This window comes from Anabrus simplex, chromosome 2 (assembly GCF_040414725.1).
Source record: "Anabrus simplex isolate iqAnaSimp1 chromosome 2, ASM4041472v1, whole genome shotgun sequence".
Taxonomy (NCBI): Eukaryota; Metazoa; Arthropoda; class Insecta; order Orthoptera; family Tettigoniidae; genus Anabrus; species Anabrus simplex.
In genome coordinates, this window is record NC_090266.1 from 236,664,240 (window position 1) to 236,684,375 (window position 20,136).

At 40.2% G+C, this 20,136-nt stretch overlaps 1 protein-coding gene across 2 annotated transcripts in view; it reads left to right on the plus strand.

Moving 5' to 3' along the window:
- Positions 1-20,136, plus strand: part of Ddr (discoidin domain-containing receptor 2) — a 2,443,951-nt gene that overhangs the window by 1,738,294 nt on the left and 685,521 nt on the right. For both annotated transcript variants that reach the window (XM_067140519.2, XM_067140518.2), the window contains one exon: positions 10,351-10,530. In XM_067140519.2, the coding sequence (XP_066996620.1) occupies positions 10,351-10,530 (180 nt within the window). The remainder of the gene's footprint in view (positions 1-10,350; positions 10,531-20,136) is intronic.

A 20,136-nucleotide genomic window follows, 5' to 3' on the forward strand; every position in this document is an offset into this window, starting at 1 on the left:
AGGAGAATTCGGATTGGTACAAAGGAACGAAAGAGGAAGTCGGCTGGTTGAATTCTGCACCGATCACGATTTGGTCCTTGTTTATACTTGGTTCAAACACCACAAACTACGGCTGTATATGTGGACAGGACCTGGAGACACTGGAAGGTATCAAATAGACTTAATTATTATTAGGCAGAGATTGCAAAACTTTCCCAGGAGCAGACGTGTACTCTGATCACAACTTGCTGGTCATGAAATGCCATCTGAAGTTGAAGAAATTGAAGAAGGGAAGGAATCCAGTGAGATGGGATCTAGACAAATTGACAGAAAAGAGTCTGAAAGATTGTATCAAAGAATGTGTTGCACAAGGACTAAATGGAAAGGCTGAAGGAAACACAATAGAGGAAGAGTGGATAGTCATGAAGAATAAGATCAGTAGGGCTGCTGAAGAGATGTTATGAATAAAGAAAAGATCAACTAAGAATCAATCGATAACAAACAATAGCAAAAATGACTTTTCATGAGAAATTGAATGTAGTCTAATCACACGTTGTTTAATACGTGCAATATGATGTCTATTTGTATCCGTACAATATTATTATTATTATTATTATTATTATTATTATTATTATTATTATTATTATTGTTATTATTATTATTACATTTCTTTGTTTATACAAGTTAAGCTCGACTCTGATGATGATAATGATGATGATGATGATGATGATGATGATGATGATGATGATGATGTTGCTTGTTGTTTAAAGGGGCCTAACATCGAAGGTCATCGGCCCAGAGCTCGACTCTAGTTCGCCAATTATTAAAGACTAGCAAGATACCCGTGCTTCGCTACGGTATTATACTGAAATTTATAATTGAATGCTTATTGTTTTAGATATATAATCCGCCGAAATTCGCGATCGGACTCGTTTTCTGCGAGAATCCACCAAAATTCCCGATCTGACTCGTTTTCTATTATTTTACAGCACGTTTCCTCCCATTTTTCAATCTTCCTTTCCAGCAATCGATTTCGTACTTCCCGGGCTAGGCTCAGGTATTCCTCCTGGTCAGTTGGGTCCGTAAATCTTTGCTATCCTTTCCTTTAATCATTTTTAATATGGATAAAATCCTTCAGGGGATCCGGCGTGGTGTCATATTGGGTGCCTTGGCGGCACTGAACCTGCGGCCGGACTGCATTCTTAGTCATTACCCGTCCAGGAGCCGTTACCAGCGCGGTCCGCACATTTGACGACGGTCCGGAACATTATTATTATTATTATTATTATTATTATTATTATGTGTTGCTGGAATGGCTGATGACAGGGAAAACTGGAGTATCCGGAGAAAACCTGTCCCGCCTCCGTTTAGTCCACCACGAATGTCACATGGAGTGACCGGGATTTGAACCACGGAACCCAGCTGTGAGAGGCCGGCGCGCTGCCGCCTGAGCAACGGAGGATCCTTATAAGTACAATAATAACAGTAAAATGAATTGGTCTCACCTCCTTCTACACCCCACCGCCGTTATGTTTATTTACCGCCACCCCCCCCCCCCCAAAAAAATAATTAAAAGAAGGCTTGTTTCTTTATGTTTAAGGGAGATTCCAAACACCAATGTTCACGTCTATTACCTTCAGTTTTGAGATATAAGTATCCCCATAAAAGTAATTTACTTTTTTCACTTCATTTCACACTACTCCCCCCCCCCCCCCCCTAAGTGAACTTTCACGCAAAAAATACTCGTTTCTTTAATAGTAAAGGATCTTCTAAATACCAATTAGCACGACTCTAACTTCTTCAGTTTTTGATTTATGTGTCCTCATGAAAGGAATTCAACTCCTTTACACTCCCGCCCTCCAAGATGGTTTCCCGCCCAAAACGCTTTTTTTTTGTTTTTTGTTTTTAAAGGAGATAAAAATACGAATTTTCACGTCTGTAACAACTTTAGTTTTTATTAGATGTATGTATTCTCATACAATTAAGCCAATTAATTTTTCAATTCTTTCACCCCCCACCCCATTCATTGGATTTTCCGAGAATACGTGTTTATTTACTTTTAAAGCAGATTGAAAATATCAAATTTCACGTCTTAACATCTTCATTTTTGATATATCAGTAGCCTAATTAAAAGAATTCAACACCATTTTCAGTCACTTTTACCCCCCCCTCCCCTCCACCCAAGTGATATTTCCGAAAACTAAAAATACACGTTCTTTATGTTTAATAGAGAAAAAAAATACCATTTTTCACTTCTGTAACATGTTAAGTTTTTTTAGATATACTGTAAAAATTCTCATTTTAAAATTTCACCTCTTTTGTGTTCCCCTTAAGTGGAGTTTCCAAAAACAAATCACCTATATTTCTTTACATTTACAGGAGATTCCAAACACCCACTTTTTACGTCTGTAACATTATCCGTTTCCAAGATATTCTGTAGATATAGTCTTTCAAAAAATTCACCCCAATTTGTCACTCCTGTTTAACCGCCATTAATTGGATTTTCCAAAAACGAAAAAATACGTGCTTCTTTACTTTTAAAGTAGATCCCAAATACCAATTTTCAGGACTGTAATCTCTTCAGGTTCTGAAATATAAGTAGCCTCGTTAAAGGCATTCAACCCATTATTCACCCTTTTACACCCTTCCTATTGGGATTTTCCGAAAACAAAAGAATACATGTTTCTTTATTTTTAAAGGAGATTCTAAATACCAATTTTTACATCTATAAACTTTAAAAGTTTTGAGATATAGATACACAAATTTTAAAAAATCACCCCCATTTCACCCCCCCCCCCATTAAATGGATTTTCCAAAAACAAAAAAAATATGTGTTTCTTTTCTAAAGGAGATCCCAAACACCAATTTTCAGGTCTGTAATATCTTCAGGTTCTGAAATATAAGTAGACTCATGAAAGGCATTCGACCATTTCTTCAACCTTTTCCACCCTTCCTATTAGGATTTTCCGAAAACAAAATATACGTGTTTCTTTATTTTTAAAGGAGATCCCAAACACTGATTTTCAGGTCTGTGATATCTTCAGTTTCTGAGATATAAGTAGTCTCATTAAAGGCATTCAACTCATTTTCCACCCCTTTTCACTCCTCCTATTGCGATTTTCCGAAAACAAAAAAATACGTGTTTCTTTATTTTTAATGAAGATTCTAAATAACAGTTTTTACATCTGCAAACTTTAAAAGTTTGGAGATATAGATTCACTCATTTTAAAAATTCACCCCCTTTTCTCCCTCCCATTAATTGGATTTTCCAAAAACAAAAAAATACGTGTTTCTTTATTTTTAAAAGAGATCAAAAGTACCAATTTTCAGGTCTGTAATATCTTCAGTTTCTGAGATATAAGTACCGGTATCCTGATTGAAGGCATTCAACCCATTTTTCCCCATTTTCACCCTTTTTCACCCCTCCTATTGGGGTTTTCAGAAAACAAAAAAATACGTGTATCCTTATTTTAAAAGAAGATTCTAAATACCAATTTTTACATCTGTAAACTTTGAAAGTTTTGAGATATAGATACACTCTTTTTAAAATTTCACCCCCCTTTTCACCCCCTTAGCGACGAAATATCCAAAAATCCTCTCTTAGCGAGCACCTACATCTTAATATGAATATATACCCAAAATTTCATTTCTTTATGTCCAGTAGTTTTGGCTCGGCGATGATGAATCAGTCAGTCAGTCAGGACAAGTTATTTTATATATATAGTAGCAAGATACCCGTGCTTCGCTACGGTATTGTACTGAAATTTATAATTGAATGCTTATTGTTTTAGATATATAATCCGCCGAAATTCGCGATCTGACTCGTTTTCTGCGAGAATCCACCATAATTCCCGATCTGACTCGTTTTCTATTATTTTACAGCACGTTTCCTCCCATTTTTCAATCTTCCTTTCCAGCAATCGATTTCGTACTTCCCGGGCTAGGCTCAGGTATTCCTCCCGGTCAGTTGGGTCCGTAAATCTTTGCCATCCTTTCCTATAATCATTTTAATATGTATAAAATCCTTCAGAAGATCCGGCGTGGTGTCATATTGGGTGCTTTGGCGGCACTGAACCCGCGGCCGGACTGCATTCTTAGTCATTACCCGTCCAGGAGCCGTTTCCAGCGCGATCCGCACATTTGACGACGGTCCGGAACATTATTATTATTATTATTATTATTATTATTATTATTATTATTATTACTATTACTATTACTATTATGTGTTGCTGGAAAGGCTGATGACAGGAAAAACCGAAGTATCCGGAGAAAAACCTGTCCCACCTCCGTTTTTTCCAGCACGAATGTCACATGGAGTGACCGGGATTTGAACCACGGAACCCAGCTGTGAGAGGCCCGCGCGCTGCCGCCTGGGCAAAGGAGGATGCTTATAAGTACATTAAGAACAGTAAAATCAATTGGTCTCACCTCCTTCTACACCCCACCGCCGTTAAGTTTATTTACCGCCAACCCCCCCCCCCCCCCCAAAAAAAAATTAAAAGAAGGCTCGTTTCTTTATGTTTAAAGGAGATTCCAAACACCAATGTTCACGTCTATTGCCATCAGTTTTGAGATATAAGTATCCCCATTAAAATAATTTATTTTTTTCACTTCATCTCACACTACTCCCCCCCCCCCCCCACCTAGTGAATTTTCCCGCAAAAAATACTTGCTTCTTTAATAGTAAAAGATCTTCTAAATACCAATTATCACGACTCTAACTTCTTCAGCTTTTGATTTATGTGTCGTCATGAAAGGAATTCAACTCCTTTACACTCCCACCCTCTAAGATGGTTTCCCCACCAAAACGCGTTTTTCTTTGTTTTTAAAGGAGATCTAAATACGAATTTTCACGTCTGTAACAACTTTAGTTTTTATTAGATGTATGCGTTCTCATACAATTAAGTCAATTAAATTTTCAGTACTTTCACCCCTCCCACCCCTCATTGGATTTTCCGAGAATACGTGTTTCTTTACTTTTAAAGCAGATTGCAAATATCAAATTTCACGTCTGAAACATCATTTTTGAGATATCAGTAGCCTAATTAAAAGAATTCAACACCATTTTCAGTCACTTTTACCCCCCCCCCCACCACCACCCAAGTGGTATTTCCGAAAACTAAAAATACACGATTCGTTATGTTTAATAGAGATAAAAAATACCATTTTTCACTTCTGTAACATGTTAAGTTTTTTTAGATATACTGTAAAAATTCTCATTTTAAAATTTCACGCCTTTTGAGTTCCCCTTAAGTGGAGTTTCCAAAAACAAATCACCTATGTTTCTTTACATTTACAGGAGATTCCAAACACCCACTTTTTACGTCTGCAACATTTTACGTTTCCAAGATATTCTGTAGATATAGTCTTTCAAAAAATTCACCCCAATTTGTCACTCCTGTTTAACCGCCATTAATTGGATTTTCCAAAAACTAAAAAATACGTGTTTCTTTATTTTTAAAGGAGATCCCATATACAAATTTTCAGTTCTGTAATATCTTCAGGTTCTGAAATATAAGTATCCTCATTAAAGGCATTCAACCCATTCTTCACCCTTTTACACCCCTCCTATTGGGATTTACAGGAAACAAAAAAATACGTGTTCCTTTATTTTTAGAGGAGATTCTAACTACCAATTTTTACATCTGTAAATTTTAAAGTTTTAAGATGTCGACACACTCATTTTTAAAAATTCACCCCCCCTTTCACCCCCCAATATTTGGATCTTCAAAAAACGAAAAAATACGTGTAACTTTACTTTTAAAGTAGATCCCACATACCAATTTTCAGGTCTGTAATATCTTCAGGTTCTGAAATATAAGTAGCCTCATTAAAGGCATTCAACCCATTATTCACCCTTTTACACCCTTCCTATTGGGATTTTCCGAAAACAAAAGAATACGCGTTTCTTTATTTTTAAAGGAGATTCTAAATACCAATTTTTACATCCATACACTTTAAACGTTTTGAGATATAGATACACTCATTTTAAAAAATAACCCCCTTTTCACCCCCCATTAATTGGATTTTCCAAAAACAAAAAAATACGTGTTTCTTTATTTTTAAAAGAGATCCCAAACATCAATTTTCAGGTCTGTAATATCTTCAGGTTCTGAGATATAAGTAGCCCCATTAAAGGCATTCAACCCCTTTTTCACCCCTTTTCACGATTCCTATTGCGATTTTCGGAAAACAAAAAATACGTGTTTCTTTATTTTTAATGAAGATTCTAAATACCAATTTTTACATCTGCAAACTTTAAAAGTTTGGAGATATAGATTCACTCATTTTAAAAATTCACCCCCTTTTCACCCTCCCATTAATTGGATTTTCCAAAAACAAAAAAATACGTGTTTCTTTATTTTTAAAAGAGATCAAAAGTACCAATTTTCAGGTCTGTAATATCTTCAGTTTCTGAGATATAAGTACCGGTATCCTGATTAAAGGCATTCAATCCATTTTTTCCCCATTTTCACCCTTTTTCACTCCTCCTATTGGGATTTTCTGAAAACAAAAAAATACGTGTTTCCTTATTTTTAAAGAAGATTCTAAATACCAAGTTTTACATCTGTAAACTTTTAAAGTTTTGAGATATAGATACAATCATTTTAAAATTTCACCCCCCTTTTCACCCCCTTAGCAAAGGAATATCCAAAAATCCTCTCTTAGCGAGCACCTACATCTTAATATGAATCTATCCCCAAAATTTCATTTCTTTATGTCCAGTAGTTTTGGCTCGGCGATGATGAATCAGTCAGTCAGTCAGGACAAGTTATTTTATATATATAGATAGATTTTTGTCCCTTCTGTAGGTCTATTATTTTAGTACGGCATCCATGCACACTGTAATTGGCTATTGCAATAAATTGACTTATTAAATCAGTATGAAGTGTTACAATCCTCTTACGCTGATATATTCGGTTCATGTTGTTTCCGACCAATCTGTATATTAGCCTCTTAACTTCAAAGTTGACACTGAGAGTTATTTTAACTTTACAGCTGATGAATTAAGATTCAGATAAACTATTATCTTCTCTGGATTAGAGTTCCATCATTTGGGGATGTGATTGCTGGGTGACGTCGTCACTGGCTTCTCAGTACGTAGCCTCAGTATGAATCCAGGCCAATGCACGTGGTATTTTAGAAATGATATACCACACACCTGTGCCTCGTATTTCACATAAAACTGGAGGTCTCATGGCTATGTTCAAAACATTAACAGTCACGGTTAACTACAAGCTTGCTTGCTTATTTACTTTGCCACACCGCTGAGTGGATCAACTCGCTTCAAAACGTGGACAGAACAGAAAGAAAAACAATGAGTGCGCGTTTCGATTTCAGTCCCGGAAATCTTGTGTAGATGGCATAGATGGCACTGGTGCATACTTGTCCAGTGCTGCGGTGGCATACCAGTAACAAGTCGATATGATACGTGCCGTGACAGTTGCCAGTAAATACTGAATCGGAAAATGTCAGATTTGGTGTGTGTGTCCTTTTCAATATATAACAGTCATCCTGCCCAGTTGACAGGATAAAATAAGATGGGTAGCTTTCCATAAGGTTTGTTTATGACGTTTTTAACTGGTATAATGAAGTATATCGACTTAAAACTAAAGTGAACTTAAACCTGCTTCGCGTACTACCGATATTATCCGAAATCTTTGGCTGCACAATTTCTTGTCCGTGGCTCCACTTTTGTAAATGTCCCTCCTACTACATAACGGTATAGTTAAAGGAGCTCAAATGTATTTGCGTGCGCATATATTTGCGCGTTTGTAGTGGACGGTCATTTTTCTACCGTGCGGCAGTTCCACACGGTAGAAACTTATTATGCAATAATGCACAACAATAATAATTAATAATGATTACGCGCAAATATTCCCGAGAGGAAACAAAGCATGATGTATTCCATCGGCTTCTGGTATCTCGATGATTCACTCGATGATTCATCATCATCAGTCATTATTTAGGGCATTTAGGGCAGTTACCCAGGTGGCAGATTCCCTATCTGTTGTTTTCCTAGCCTTTTTTTAAATGATTCCAAAGAAATTGGAAATTTATCCAACATCTCCCTTGGTAAGTTATTCAAATCCGTAACTCCCCTTCCTATAAACGAATATTTGCCCCAATTTGTCCTCTTGAATTCCAACTTTATCTTCATATTGTGATCTTTCCTACTTTTAAAGACACCACTCAAACTTATTCGTCTAATGTCATTCCACGCCATCTCTCCACTGACAGCTCGAAACATACCACTTAGTCGAGCAGCTCGTCTCCTCTCTCCCTAGTCTTCCCAGCCCAAACTTTGCAACATTTTGTAACGCTACTCTTTTGCCAGAAATCACTCAGAACAAATCGAGCTGCTTTTCTTTGGATTTTTTCCAGTTCTTGAATCAAGTAATCCTGGTAAGGGTCCCATACACTGGAACCATACTATAGTTGGGGTCTTACGAGAGACTTATATACCCTCTCCTTTACATCCTTACTACAACCCCTAAATACCTTAATAACCATGTGCAGAGATCTGTAACCTTTATGAACAATCATATTTACGTGGTTACCCCAATGAAGGTCTTTTCTTATATTAACACCTAGGTACTTACAATGATCCCCAAAAGGAACTTTCACCCCATCAACACAGTAATTAAAACTGAGAGGATTTTTCCTATTTGTGAAACCCACAACCTGACTTTTAACCCCGTTTATCATCATAACAAAGCCTACTGTCTATTTGATAACATCATCGAGGTCATTTTGCAGTTGCTCACAATCTTGTAACTTATTTATTACTCTGTACAGAATAGGATTCGCAGAACAGGTGTGAGGAATTTTATCTGTATATCAATCGCCGCGATATTATATAGCATGTTACCATTTATATATTTCATTACCTAGCGAGCTGGCCGTTCGGTTAGTGGCACGCACCTGTCAGCTTGCATTCGGAAGACAGTTGGTTCAACGGCAGCCCTGAAGTTGGTTTTCCGTGGTTTCCCATTTTTTCACCAGGCAAATGCTTGGACTGTGTCTTAACTAAGGCCATGGGCCGCTTCCTTTACACTTTGCCATCCCTTCGTCGCCATGAGACCTATCTGTGTCGGTGTGAGGTAGAGTCAATTGTAAACATTTATATATCCTGTATATACAGTACTTCATTACTTATGTATTACTTTTATTGGAAAAACTATTAAATGATGATGATGATGATGAAACCACCTATATTGGCTGTAAACAGTAAGGTAGGCAAAACTTTTAAGGACACATTCGTCTCTCGTAGAAGAAGAGAACATGTTATGTGGAAGGTCCGGAGACCCTTTATTTCTATATTAGGACTCATTTCCTATAATCTTTTTTTAAATACAATTTGCTTTACATCGCACCGACACAGATAGATCTTATGGCGACGATGGGATAGAAAAGGTTCATGAGTGGGAAGGAAGCTGCCGTGGCCTTAATTAAGGTACAGCCCCAGCATTTGCCTGGTGTGAAAATGGGAAACCACGGAAAACCATCTTCATGGCTGCCGACAGTGGGGTTCGAACCCACTATGTCCCGGATGAAGGCTCACAGCTGCGCGCCCCTAACCGCACGGCCAACTCACCCGGTTTGTATAACCCGATGTAGTACATTAATAATTGGAAACACACAGGAACAGAACGCATAGCACATGAAACTCTTTCTTGCATGAAATGTAGAAAATGCCATTCTGGAGACGCTGATGTCAATGCGGTGCCGAGTTGATGCATGTTGATACATGAAAGTGTTTCATGTGGTATGCTAGTACGTTTGGTTCCTATGTCCTTCTCATGATTAATGTACTATGTAGACTTGTAGAAAATGTGTTCTAACACGAAAATAAAGCGTTTACGTATCCATGTACATTTAACATATTTTCTTCTTTTATGTGTGAGAAATGTGTCCTGAAAATCTGCCCGCTTATTGCTACAGCCTGTATGGAAATGATATTGTATTCCACGTTTACTGATGTCAGTATAGCATTATTTTAATATAGAATTAAAGTTGCTTACCGTGGTACTACTTCTTCCACCGAGCTCGATAGCTGCAGTCGCTTAAGTGCGGCAAGTATCCAGTAATCGGGAGATAGTGGGTTCGAGCCCCACTGTCGGCAGCCCTGAAGATGGTTTTCCGTGGTTTCCCATTTTCACACCAGGCAAATGCCGGGGCTGTACCTTAATTAAGGCCACGGACGCTTCCTTCCAATTCCTAGACCTTTCCTATCCCATCGTCGCCGTAAGATATATCTATGTCGGTGCGACGTAAAGCAAATCGCAAAAAAAAAAAAAAAAAAAAAAACTACTTCTTCCTTTTCTTTTTATTATTATTATTAATGGTGTGAATATTTGTCTTTTGCAGAAGGTCTTCTCAGCTACTCCATGCCTCAAGGAGTTCAGAGGGGAGCGGAGGTAGATCTGTCTGATCGCACATACGATGGTCGTGAGGAAGGCGGCCATCTGAGTGGAGGCCTAGGTCAACTTGTGGATGGGCATAAGGGACAGGACGTCTTCCGCCTCGACCTGAAAGGCCACGGTAAAGGTAGGATCTGAAGCCATTTACATTTATATTGCTACGTTTGTTCTTCCCTTGCTCCGTTGTTGCATGAACAACATTTTTCCTGTGCATGCGAAGTGTCGTATTAAAAGATATGTAAGGGGAATTAAGGAAATCAAAATTTTCCCTCAGAAGGAAGTGAAAAATAAAACTGGCTGGTGCTTTCTGAAAGAATGTGATAATCTACTGTAGGCTTACGATGTATGAAATTTATTAGTTGACCTTTCCCTGAAGTGATATGACTTATACATCGTTCATGGTTTCATTAGCTAGTCGCGTGATGTTTGGGTAATGTGTCAGCTGGCACATCCAAGGAATTTATTGTGTACTGAGAGCGGGGTGGCGAATGGTCGTCTGTAAAATGTGCTCTGTCTATCTTAGTAATAAAGTAATAAATACGTATGGAAGTTTGCTTAATGTGTGTGTGTGTTTGCGGTGAATATTGGTGTTCAGTATTTGTTGGTAATAATCAAGATTAGTGGCACGTAAATTTTACATTGAGTAGTTCCGTTGGTGTTCGGTATATTACGTTCTCTAGGTTACGTTTACGTTGTTTCGACCGAGCAAGTGGCTGTGTGGTTTAGGTCACTTAGCTATCACCCCTGAATATGGTTTTCCGTGGTTTTCCACTTGCACACTAGGCTGCAACTTAATTAGGACCACGGCCGCTTCCTTCCCACTCCTAGCTGTCTCATATTATCCTATTATTGCATAAGACCTGTCTGTGTCGGTGCGACGTAAAGATTCAAATATCTGTAGGTTTCCTGGTAAAATATTTATAAAAACAGTTTAATATACGGAGTTGTACCACCGCAGCTTTTACATTCGTGCAGGCACTTCTTCTTCTTCTTCTTCTTCGTCTTCTTCTCATTCCGCTTTTCAGGTACCTGTGGGTTCGCGGGAGTGAACTGTGTAGCACATGTGGATTTGGCCCTGTTTTACGGCCGGATGTGCTTCCTGACGCAAACCCTATATGTAGGGATGTAATCAATATTGCGTGTTTGTATGGAAATGAAGAGTTTAGCCCTGGCATGAACAGCTACATCAAACTAGTTATTGGGCTTTTTGACCCCAGTAAGAAAACGTGTAGAGAAAAGCGAAGTCATACGTACGATAGGTACAGTTAGTATCGGGATTCGAAATTTGGATATCACAATGTTGCAGATTTGGAACCTAATTAAAACTGTACTTTGCAAGGGAGTGGCTGGGCACTATACCTTTTTATATACATGGTGTATCCGTGATGATGTTACAAACGTTCAGGGATCATGGAGGACGGCAAATGGATAAATTTGAGACAAGGGAATGAAATGAAATGGCGTATGGCTTTTAGTGCCGGGAGTGTCCGAGGACATGTTCGGCTCGCCAAGTGCAGGTCTTTTGGTTTGACTCCCGTAGGCGAGCTGCGCGTCGTGATGAGGATGAAATGATGATGAAGACGACAAATACACCCAGCCCCCGTGCCAGCGAAATTAACCAATGATGGTTAAAATTCCCGACCCTGCCGGGAATCGAACCCGGGACCCCTCTGACCAAAGGCCAGCACGCTAACCATTTAGCCGTGGAGCCGGACTGAGACAAGGAACTGTAGTCCGAAAACGTTTTAGTCAAAAGTTATTAATAATCCAAATAGTTCAACGTGCGTCCGTTCCTAACAGACGCCGGGGTATCGGAATTTCGTCCCGCAGTAGTTCTTTAATATGCAGGAAGTCAACGACGTGGTGTTGTCACATTTAAACCCCCTTTAAAAGCCAGTGACCTCAGTCGGGTTTGAACCCGTTAACTTGGGATTAGTAGACCTACGCCGTATCCACTACATCACTGTGGCTGGGAGTCAAAAGTTAGAGCAAACATCGGTCTGATACATCCGATTGTACTGTACACTACATGTGCTAAGAGATCCTCTTCAATCTCGCCATTTTGAACATCTGTTGAAAATGGAGCAGCTTGTTGAACTTGTGCAGGTAAACGGACTTAAATGAGTAAAAATTTGCTTATCTTTCGACTCGGTCCTTTCCGGAATATGATTCCTTATCTCAGATTGATTAACTTGCCGTCCTCCAACATCGCTGAAAGTTTTGTAACATCATCGCCTATACATCCTGTAGAATGTAGACCACTTCTCTAGTATTTTTTATGAAGTATTACTGCACTGTACCAACTATATCCACCTCTACAGCTGTCACTAGAAAACTGCGTAACGCGTTGGTCCAGAGACCATTTTCTTTTGAGAGAAATGAGGCCTTCGATCTCTTTTTTTTTTTTTTTTTTTTTGCAAGTTGCTTTACATCGCACTGACACAGATAGGTCTTATGGCGACGATGGGACAGGTAGGGGCTAGGAGTGGGAAGGAAGCGGCCGTGGCCTTAATTAAGGTACAGCCCCAGTATTTCCCTGGTGTGAAAATGGGTAACCACAGAAAACCGTCTTCAGACCTGCCGACAGTGGTGTTGGAACCCACTATCTCCCGAATACTGGACACTGGCCGCACTTAAGCGACTGCAGCTATCGAGCTCGGTACCTTCGATCTCTATTGACCACCGTGTTGTACGATCTTGGAACGCCGACATGGATGGAAAAATGTCTTTTTTCTAATTCTGGTGTAAACTATGCGACGTAAATGTTATACAGCAGATGCAGCAGCTCACGCTATGTAATTACTACCGTTAGAGGTTTCAATAAAGACTTCAAACTGGGCGGGGTAACTCATGGACAATTTTTCGAAGTGAGGACTCCGGTCTCCTACCGAATAGAGAGTTATAATGCGTACACCTGCATGCTTTACATAGGTGAGTGGAGTTATACAAGGTAGAGATCCGGCATCTCGCAGCAGTAAACGATCAAATCCTCCTTAGTTCATGAATTCTTTTTTTCATTTTGCACTCTGTTAGGTATATTTATGGAGATTTGACTTTCTTGAAGTCCTATATATCCTAACAACAAAGTTATAACAATTAAACTAAGTATAATAAATATCAGCCGGCCCCGTGGTGTAGGGGTAGCTTGCTTGCCTCTAACCCGGAGGCCCCGGGTTCGATTCCCGGCCAGGTCAGGGACTTTTACCTGGACCTGAGGGCTGGTTCGAGGTCCACTCAGCCTACGTGATTGGAACTGAGGAGCTATCTGACGGTGAGATAGCAGCCCCGGTCTCGAAAGCCAAGAATAACGGCCGAGAAGATTCGTCTTGCTGACCACACGACACCTCGCAATCTGCAGGCCTTCGGGCTGAGCAGCGGTCGCTTGGTAGGCCAAGGCCCTTCAACGGCTGTAGTGCCATGGGGTTTGGTTTGGTTTGGTTTATAATAAATATCGACTACGCATAAACGTATTGTGTATACCATCGTCACCATTAACCTGAACCCATTTAATCAAGTAGTAAGTAGACTACCTCCTCCATTTACAGGGAATGGTTGAAACTATCGGCGCTTGGTACACAGTCTTAACAATAACATTCATTTCAATTCTTCTTGCCTATTACCTCCTTCTTTTTCCGATTCCACCACATGTGTGGGGTCGCAGGTGCGAACTGTGTCGCACGTGTAGGTTAGGCTCTGTTTTACGACCGGATGCCCTACGTAAAGGGATATATTCACTATTGCGTGTTTCTGTTCTTGTTAGTAGCCTAGTGTAGTGTGTGTCTGAATCTGAAGAGTATTTTAATACCCTTTTCACAGGCTATTGTAAGTTCAAGATTTTAAACAGTGTTGTTTATTCTAGGAAAAACATTTAGCCATTCTAGTCCTTCATTAGGTTCGTACCCCACTGTCGGCAGCCCTGAAGATGGTTTTCAGTGGTTTCCCATTTTCACACCAGGCAAATGCTGGGGCTGTACCTTAATTAAGGCCACGGCCGCTTCCTTCCCACTCCCAGCGCCTTCCTGTCCCATCGTCGCCATAAGACCTATCTGTGTCGGTGCGACGTAAAGCCAATAGCAAAAAAAAGTCCTTCATTACATACAGTAGTACTTTTTTATATGCTTTTATTTTCTTTTGTGATGTATTCTTCTTATTATTATTCTCCTTCTTCTGATGCTACTGCTTCTTATTCTTCCCGTGCTTGTTTCCAGCGTCAGAACTTTGTGTGGATTTTGCCCAGTTTTACGGTCGGGTACCCTTTCTGACCACAACCCCTTGAGTAGGAGTATATTCACTGTTGCGTGTTTCTGTACTGATCGATAATGTGACGTGTATAGTCGTTGTTTATTACGTCGAGCATAAAGAACCAGTCCCCGAGCTACAAGAATTAACCACACTCAGTGAAAATTCTCGACCCGTCCGGGAATCAAATCCGGGGCTCCCTGAACCGAAGGCAATTTACGCTGACCATTCGGCAAAGAAGCCGGATTGCCACATATTTATATTGTACCAAATTTCGTTACCTTCCTCGGTGCGATCCATTACTTGCTTATTGTTAGTAGTTTGCCGGGCTGAGTGGCTCAGACGGTGGTGGTGAGGGCCTTCTGACCCCAACTTGGCAGGTTCGGTCCTGCTCAGTCCAGTGGTATTTCAAGGTCTTCAAATATGTCAGCCTCGTGCCGGTAGATACACTGGCACGTAAAAGAACTCCTGCGGAACTAAATTCTGGCACCTCTGCGTCTCCGAAAACCGTAAAAGTAGTTAGTGGGGCGTAAAGCCAATAACATTTTTAAAAATAATTTTATTCTTAATAGTTTGACAATACTGTGGAATTGTTTCTCTGTTTCAGTTTTAACTTTAGATTCGCTTTCAAGATATTGGAGTCTATGTAATCGTGTCCCCATAGGCTATAGACTCTTAACAGATGCTCTCTCATTATTTCTCCATACAACGAACAATATCCTCTTTCTGTCTGTAACATTTTTTCTGTGTATACCCATTAATCACAACACCAGTCCTCTTCCTTCCTTCCTTCCTTCCTTCCTTCCTTCCTTCCTTCCTTCCTTCCTTCCTTCCTTCCTACTTTCTTGTCATATTTTTGCTAATCTCAATGAATGCTCTTTATTTATTTAAAATTATCTTAGTCGCTTTAACTAGTGACCATATTACGAGTTACATTAAATGTAACAATAGCAAAACAAATTTACGTAAACAAAAAAAATTGCATTAACTTTTCAGCCTTTGAAAGTACGTTCTTTATATTTGGGAATATAAACAGTACTATTTAAAGAATTTAATCATCTGAGGGCATAGTGAAGGAGAGTTAAGTGTCTTTTTGAAGCATATTAGAAATGCTATGGTACTTTCGCCATTGGTAGTATAGTTGGCATTCAATAGTTTTGTTCTTGATGGTCAATGGTGAGTTACATACGTTGCAAATAGTGTGTTGTTCCTGTCTTAGAGGATAACTATGTATCAGCTTTGAGTGCCCTATTATCCGTCGTGATATTAAAATCTGATCTTGCCTGAAAAGGTTCTTAGCTGGATACTGTGTCATGGAACTGGATGTGATTCACGGAATTTGCTTCTTGAAGTGGCTAGCCAGTCCATCTTCCATCGTTGATATAACATTTATTATTTTATATATGTGATTATGACCCTATTTGGTATAGGTATTGCTGACTCACTACAGCCTTCGTGGCTCAGGCGGCAGCGCGCCGCCCTCTCACCGCTGGGTCCCGTGGTTCAAATCCCGGTCACTCCATGTGAGATTTGTGCTGGACGAAGTGGAGGTGGGACAGATCTTTATCCGGGTAATCCAGTTTTCCCTGTCGTCTTTCATTCCAGCAACACTCTCCAATATCATTTAATTTCATCAGTCAGTCATTAATCATTGCCCCAGAGGAGTGCTACAGGCTTCGGCAGCCGGCACAATTCCTATCCTCGCCGCAAGATGGGGGCTTCATTCATTCCATTCCTGACCCGGTCAAACGACCGGAAACAGGCTTTGGATTTTCATGTTCATTGCTGGGTCACTCAATGGATGCCTCGTAGCTTCCTTCGCTACCTAATCAGAAAACTCATTACCTCGGATGCCACTGTCTGAGTGGCTCGAACGGTTGAGGCGCTGGCCTTCTGACCTCAACTTGGCAGGTTCGATCCTGGCTCAGTCCGCTAGTATTTGATAGTGCTCAAATATGTCAGCCTCGTGTCGGTACATTTACGGGCACGTAAAAGAACTCGTGTGGGACTTAATTCAGGCACATCGGTGTCTCCGAAAACCTTAAAAGTAATTAGTGGGACGTAAAAAACCAATAACGTTATTAATTATTACCTTCTTACCCAGCATCCTTTCTTCATTCTGAATGCCTTTATCGCTGCGGTCTCCCATCCGCATTCCGTCTAGCATCCTTTTCACCTTGTTTACCGGATATTTCTAGTGTAGATGTCTCATCTGATGGTAGTACATTAAATTCAATAATTCCCTTCATTTAAAACAAAACAATCAAGGAATAATCTGCACCTTTCCACACGGTTGTCTTTTTGGTCTTTGTTATATTTTCCAATTGTATACTTCTAGCAACAGCACAAGCACTACAGCCACACTGACGTTACAAGCACTAAGTATAGGGGGCTGCTGACCTGGATGTTCCAGGTGTCCTAGATAAACAACAACAATAGAAAAAGCAAACAGCGGATACATGCATTCCTAATGGAGTCATAATTTTATTCTGGTAGAATTTAAATTCATGCCAGCCCGTGTGTAGCGTGCATCCATCTTACACGGGGCCATAGGTTCAATTTCAAACTTGTCTGGGGATTTTAATTCTGGACTGAGGGTAGTCTTAAACGCCAGTCATTGGTGCTATGATGGGTATCGTTGAATTACTACGTACGGACACCGCACTGATGACCAAAATATCACAAATTCCTATATTGGGACAGCAACAACAACAACAAAGAGGCATTTCTTGTACATTAGCAAGTCATTTAATTCCCACAATCCTCGCAGAAGTAAACAGAAGTACAGGGAACTTCAGATTTCCCCGTAAATCTCGGAGGGGCCGACTTGCTAGACACACGTGACAGCACGCAATCCCAACCAGATTTCCTTCACCTACCCCATTGCTTGTTTACGCTATCGTAGGCTCCATCCATCTCCCCCAGCGGTCGGCTGCTGTGCACCACGACCTCATACTGCTGTCCGAGGAGCTTTGGAACGGCTTACTACGCTGAGAAGAAGAAAACCTCCTCTAATGACTCGCGAAGTTTATCTTCCTTTAAGGCGGTCTGAACCAAAAGCTTAGCACTGAACCTCCCCACCCGCTCTATCATGAAATACGGTGCTTGGTGTCCCGGGAGAAACCCGCCCGTGTCACGAATGTGTTGCAAAGTGAAAATTGTGAGGATTACGATGTGAATCTCTCCCCAGAGTTCACTGACTCTTCCGTTGACAGAGAGTACGGTCTACAGTGCCCGGATATATGCACACCTTCCATTGGACACAGCAAACATATTTTATTTTCATTATTTGTTGCATTGCTTGGGCGGTCTTCTTTATTTTCCGTTGAAGTGTGAACATCATTCAATCTCGGATAAGAAACAAGTTTACAGTACGAATCTGGGTGTAAATATCCATATCAGAAGAACTGAACACAAACTTTATTAGGCCTACACTCTTTCTCGTGAATAATAATAATAATAATAATAATAATAATAATAATAATAATAATAATAATAATAATAATAATAATAATAATAATAATAATAATAATAATAATAATACCGGGCTGAGTGGCTCAGACGGTTGAGGCGCTGGCCTTCTGACCCCAACTTGGCTGGCCTGGCTCAGTCCAGTGGTATTTGAAGGTGCTCAAATGTGTCAGCCTAGTGTCGGTAGATTTACTAGCACGTAAAGAAGTCCTGCGGGACAAAATTCCGGCACCTCAGCAACTTCGAAAACCATCAAAATGTACTTAGTGGGACGTAAAATCAATAAGATTAGTTAATAATAATAATAATAATAATAATAATAATAATAATAATAATAATAATAATAATAAATTGTGTGGCCTGACCTGCCGTGTGTAGGTATTTTAATTTCACCCCATCTCGGCTGTTGGTGCGTCAATTTCAAAGCTGCATTTTACTTATATCAGTTGGCGGAGGAATTCGAATCTCTGTTTGGTGACGTATGGCTTTGTTCTAATTACTTTTGTTAAGTAACACCTAGTATGTCACCAAAGATGTTTTACATGCCGACATCATATGGCATGGAGCGTCGAATGGACATTTTTCTACCCTTCGAAAATCCGACTATATCTTCCGGGTTTGAATCCAGTATCTTGGGATTCGGAGGTCGAAACTATACCGCTAATCTCTGGATGACGCAAGATGAGGGCCGGTATTAAAATCAGCTCTTAAATTTAAGAAATATTCTGTAGTATTTCTATACTCTGCTTTGTGAAGTAATTATGGAGCTTCCTTCTTTAACCCAAGCTTTGATGCTGACCAAAGTCGGTCGATGTTTGAAGAGCTCGCCATGGGGTTCACGTCGCAATGAAATCTCTTATCTTCAACTACTACTACTACTAAAACGTTTTCATTCCTCCCCTGAAGGGGGAGGTGGGCCTCTTAGACGGTGACGCCGTCTCTCAGGCCGGGAGACTTGTTACGGTGAAGGAGATGCTCGGAGAAGGTGAGGGGGTTGGCGGCCATGGCCTATACTAGGAACTATCCCGTAATTCGCCCTAGTGCAGGAGAATGGAAAACCACGGAAAACCATTCTCAGGACAGCCGACGGTTGGGGACAGCCGTGAGGTCCAGCCCTGTCCCGTCTCCCGAATGCAGAGGCGTAGAGCCACGGTAGAGCCGTGGCCACCCCTCCTCAAAGTTTCAAATTTAAGGTGAGTACTATTATGTTCTTTGTCCGTATTATGTGTAGTTGTTGTATGTAGCCTACTTTATATACAAATTGCCAACATACCGAATACATTGCAGTATTATTTATCAAGGCAACTGACCTATCCTAAAAATAATCATTTTCCACACGCAGATAAAATTGACTACGACTCGTAATAGTAGGTCAACAGACCGTGGAAGCTTTAACTCTGTGTGACTTCTTGTATTGCGAACGTAGCAACGGTCGCCTTGATAAGAAGTTAGTGACGGCATGTAAGTAAAATCCTGGTGTGCATACTAGGTATACACTGAGAAAAGTGCATCTCTCACCTTACTGATAGGTCTAGATCTGCATGGATTTCTCGATATTTTTACGCAGGTGTATAAGCTGGCGGCAATACCACGAGCGTTCATACGGATAGGCAAATCGTCCTTGGTGGCTTCTACTAAATCAGTTGCTACTACAATTTGTTTTACGTCGCACGGACACAGATAGGTCTTATAAAGACGATGGGATAGGAGTGTGAAGGAAGAGGCCGTGGCCTTAATTAAGGTACAGCCACAGCATTTACCTGGCTTGAAAATGGGAAACCACGGAAAACCATGTTCAGGGCTGCTGACAGTGGGGTTCGAACCCACTATCTCCCGAATGCCCTAACCGCACGGCCAACTTCCTCGGTAAATCAGTTTCAATCGGCAGCCTAGGACATATGATGCTTTTATCATCATCATCATCATCATCATTATCATCAACATACGTTGGGCTTTCTCGAATTATTAATTATTCTTGACTTAGATCATTCTGGATGTTCTCTACAGAAAACATAAGCTTATC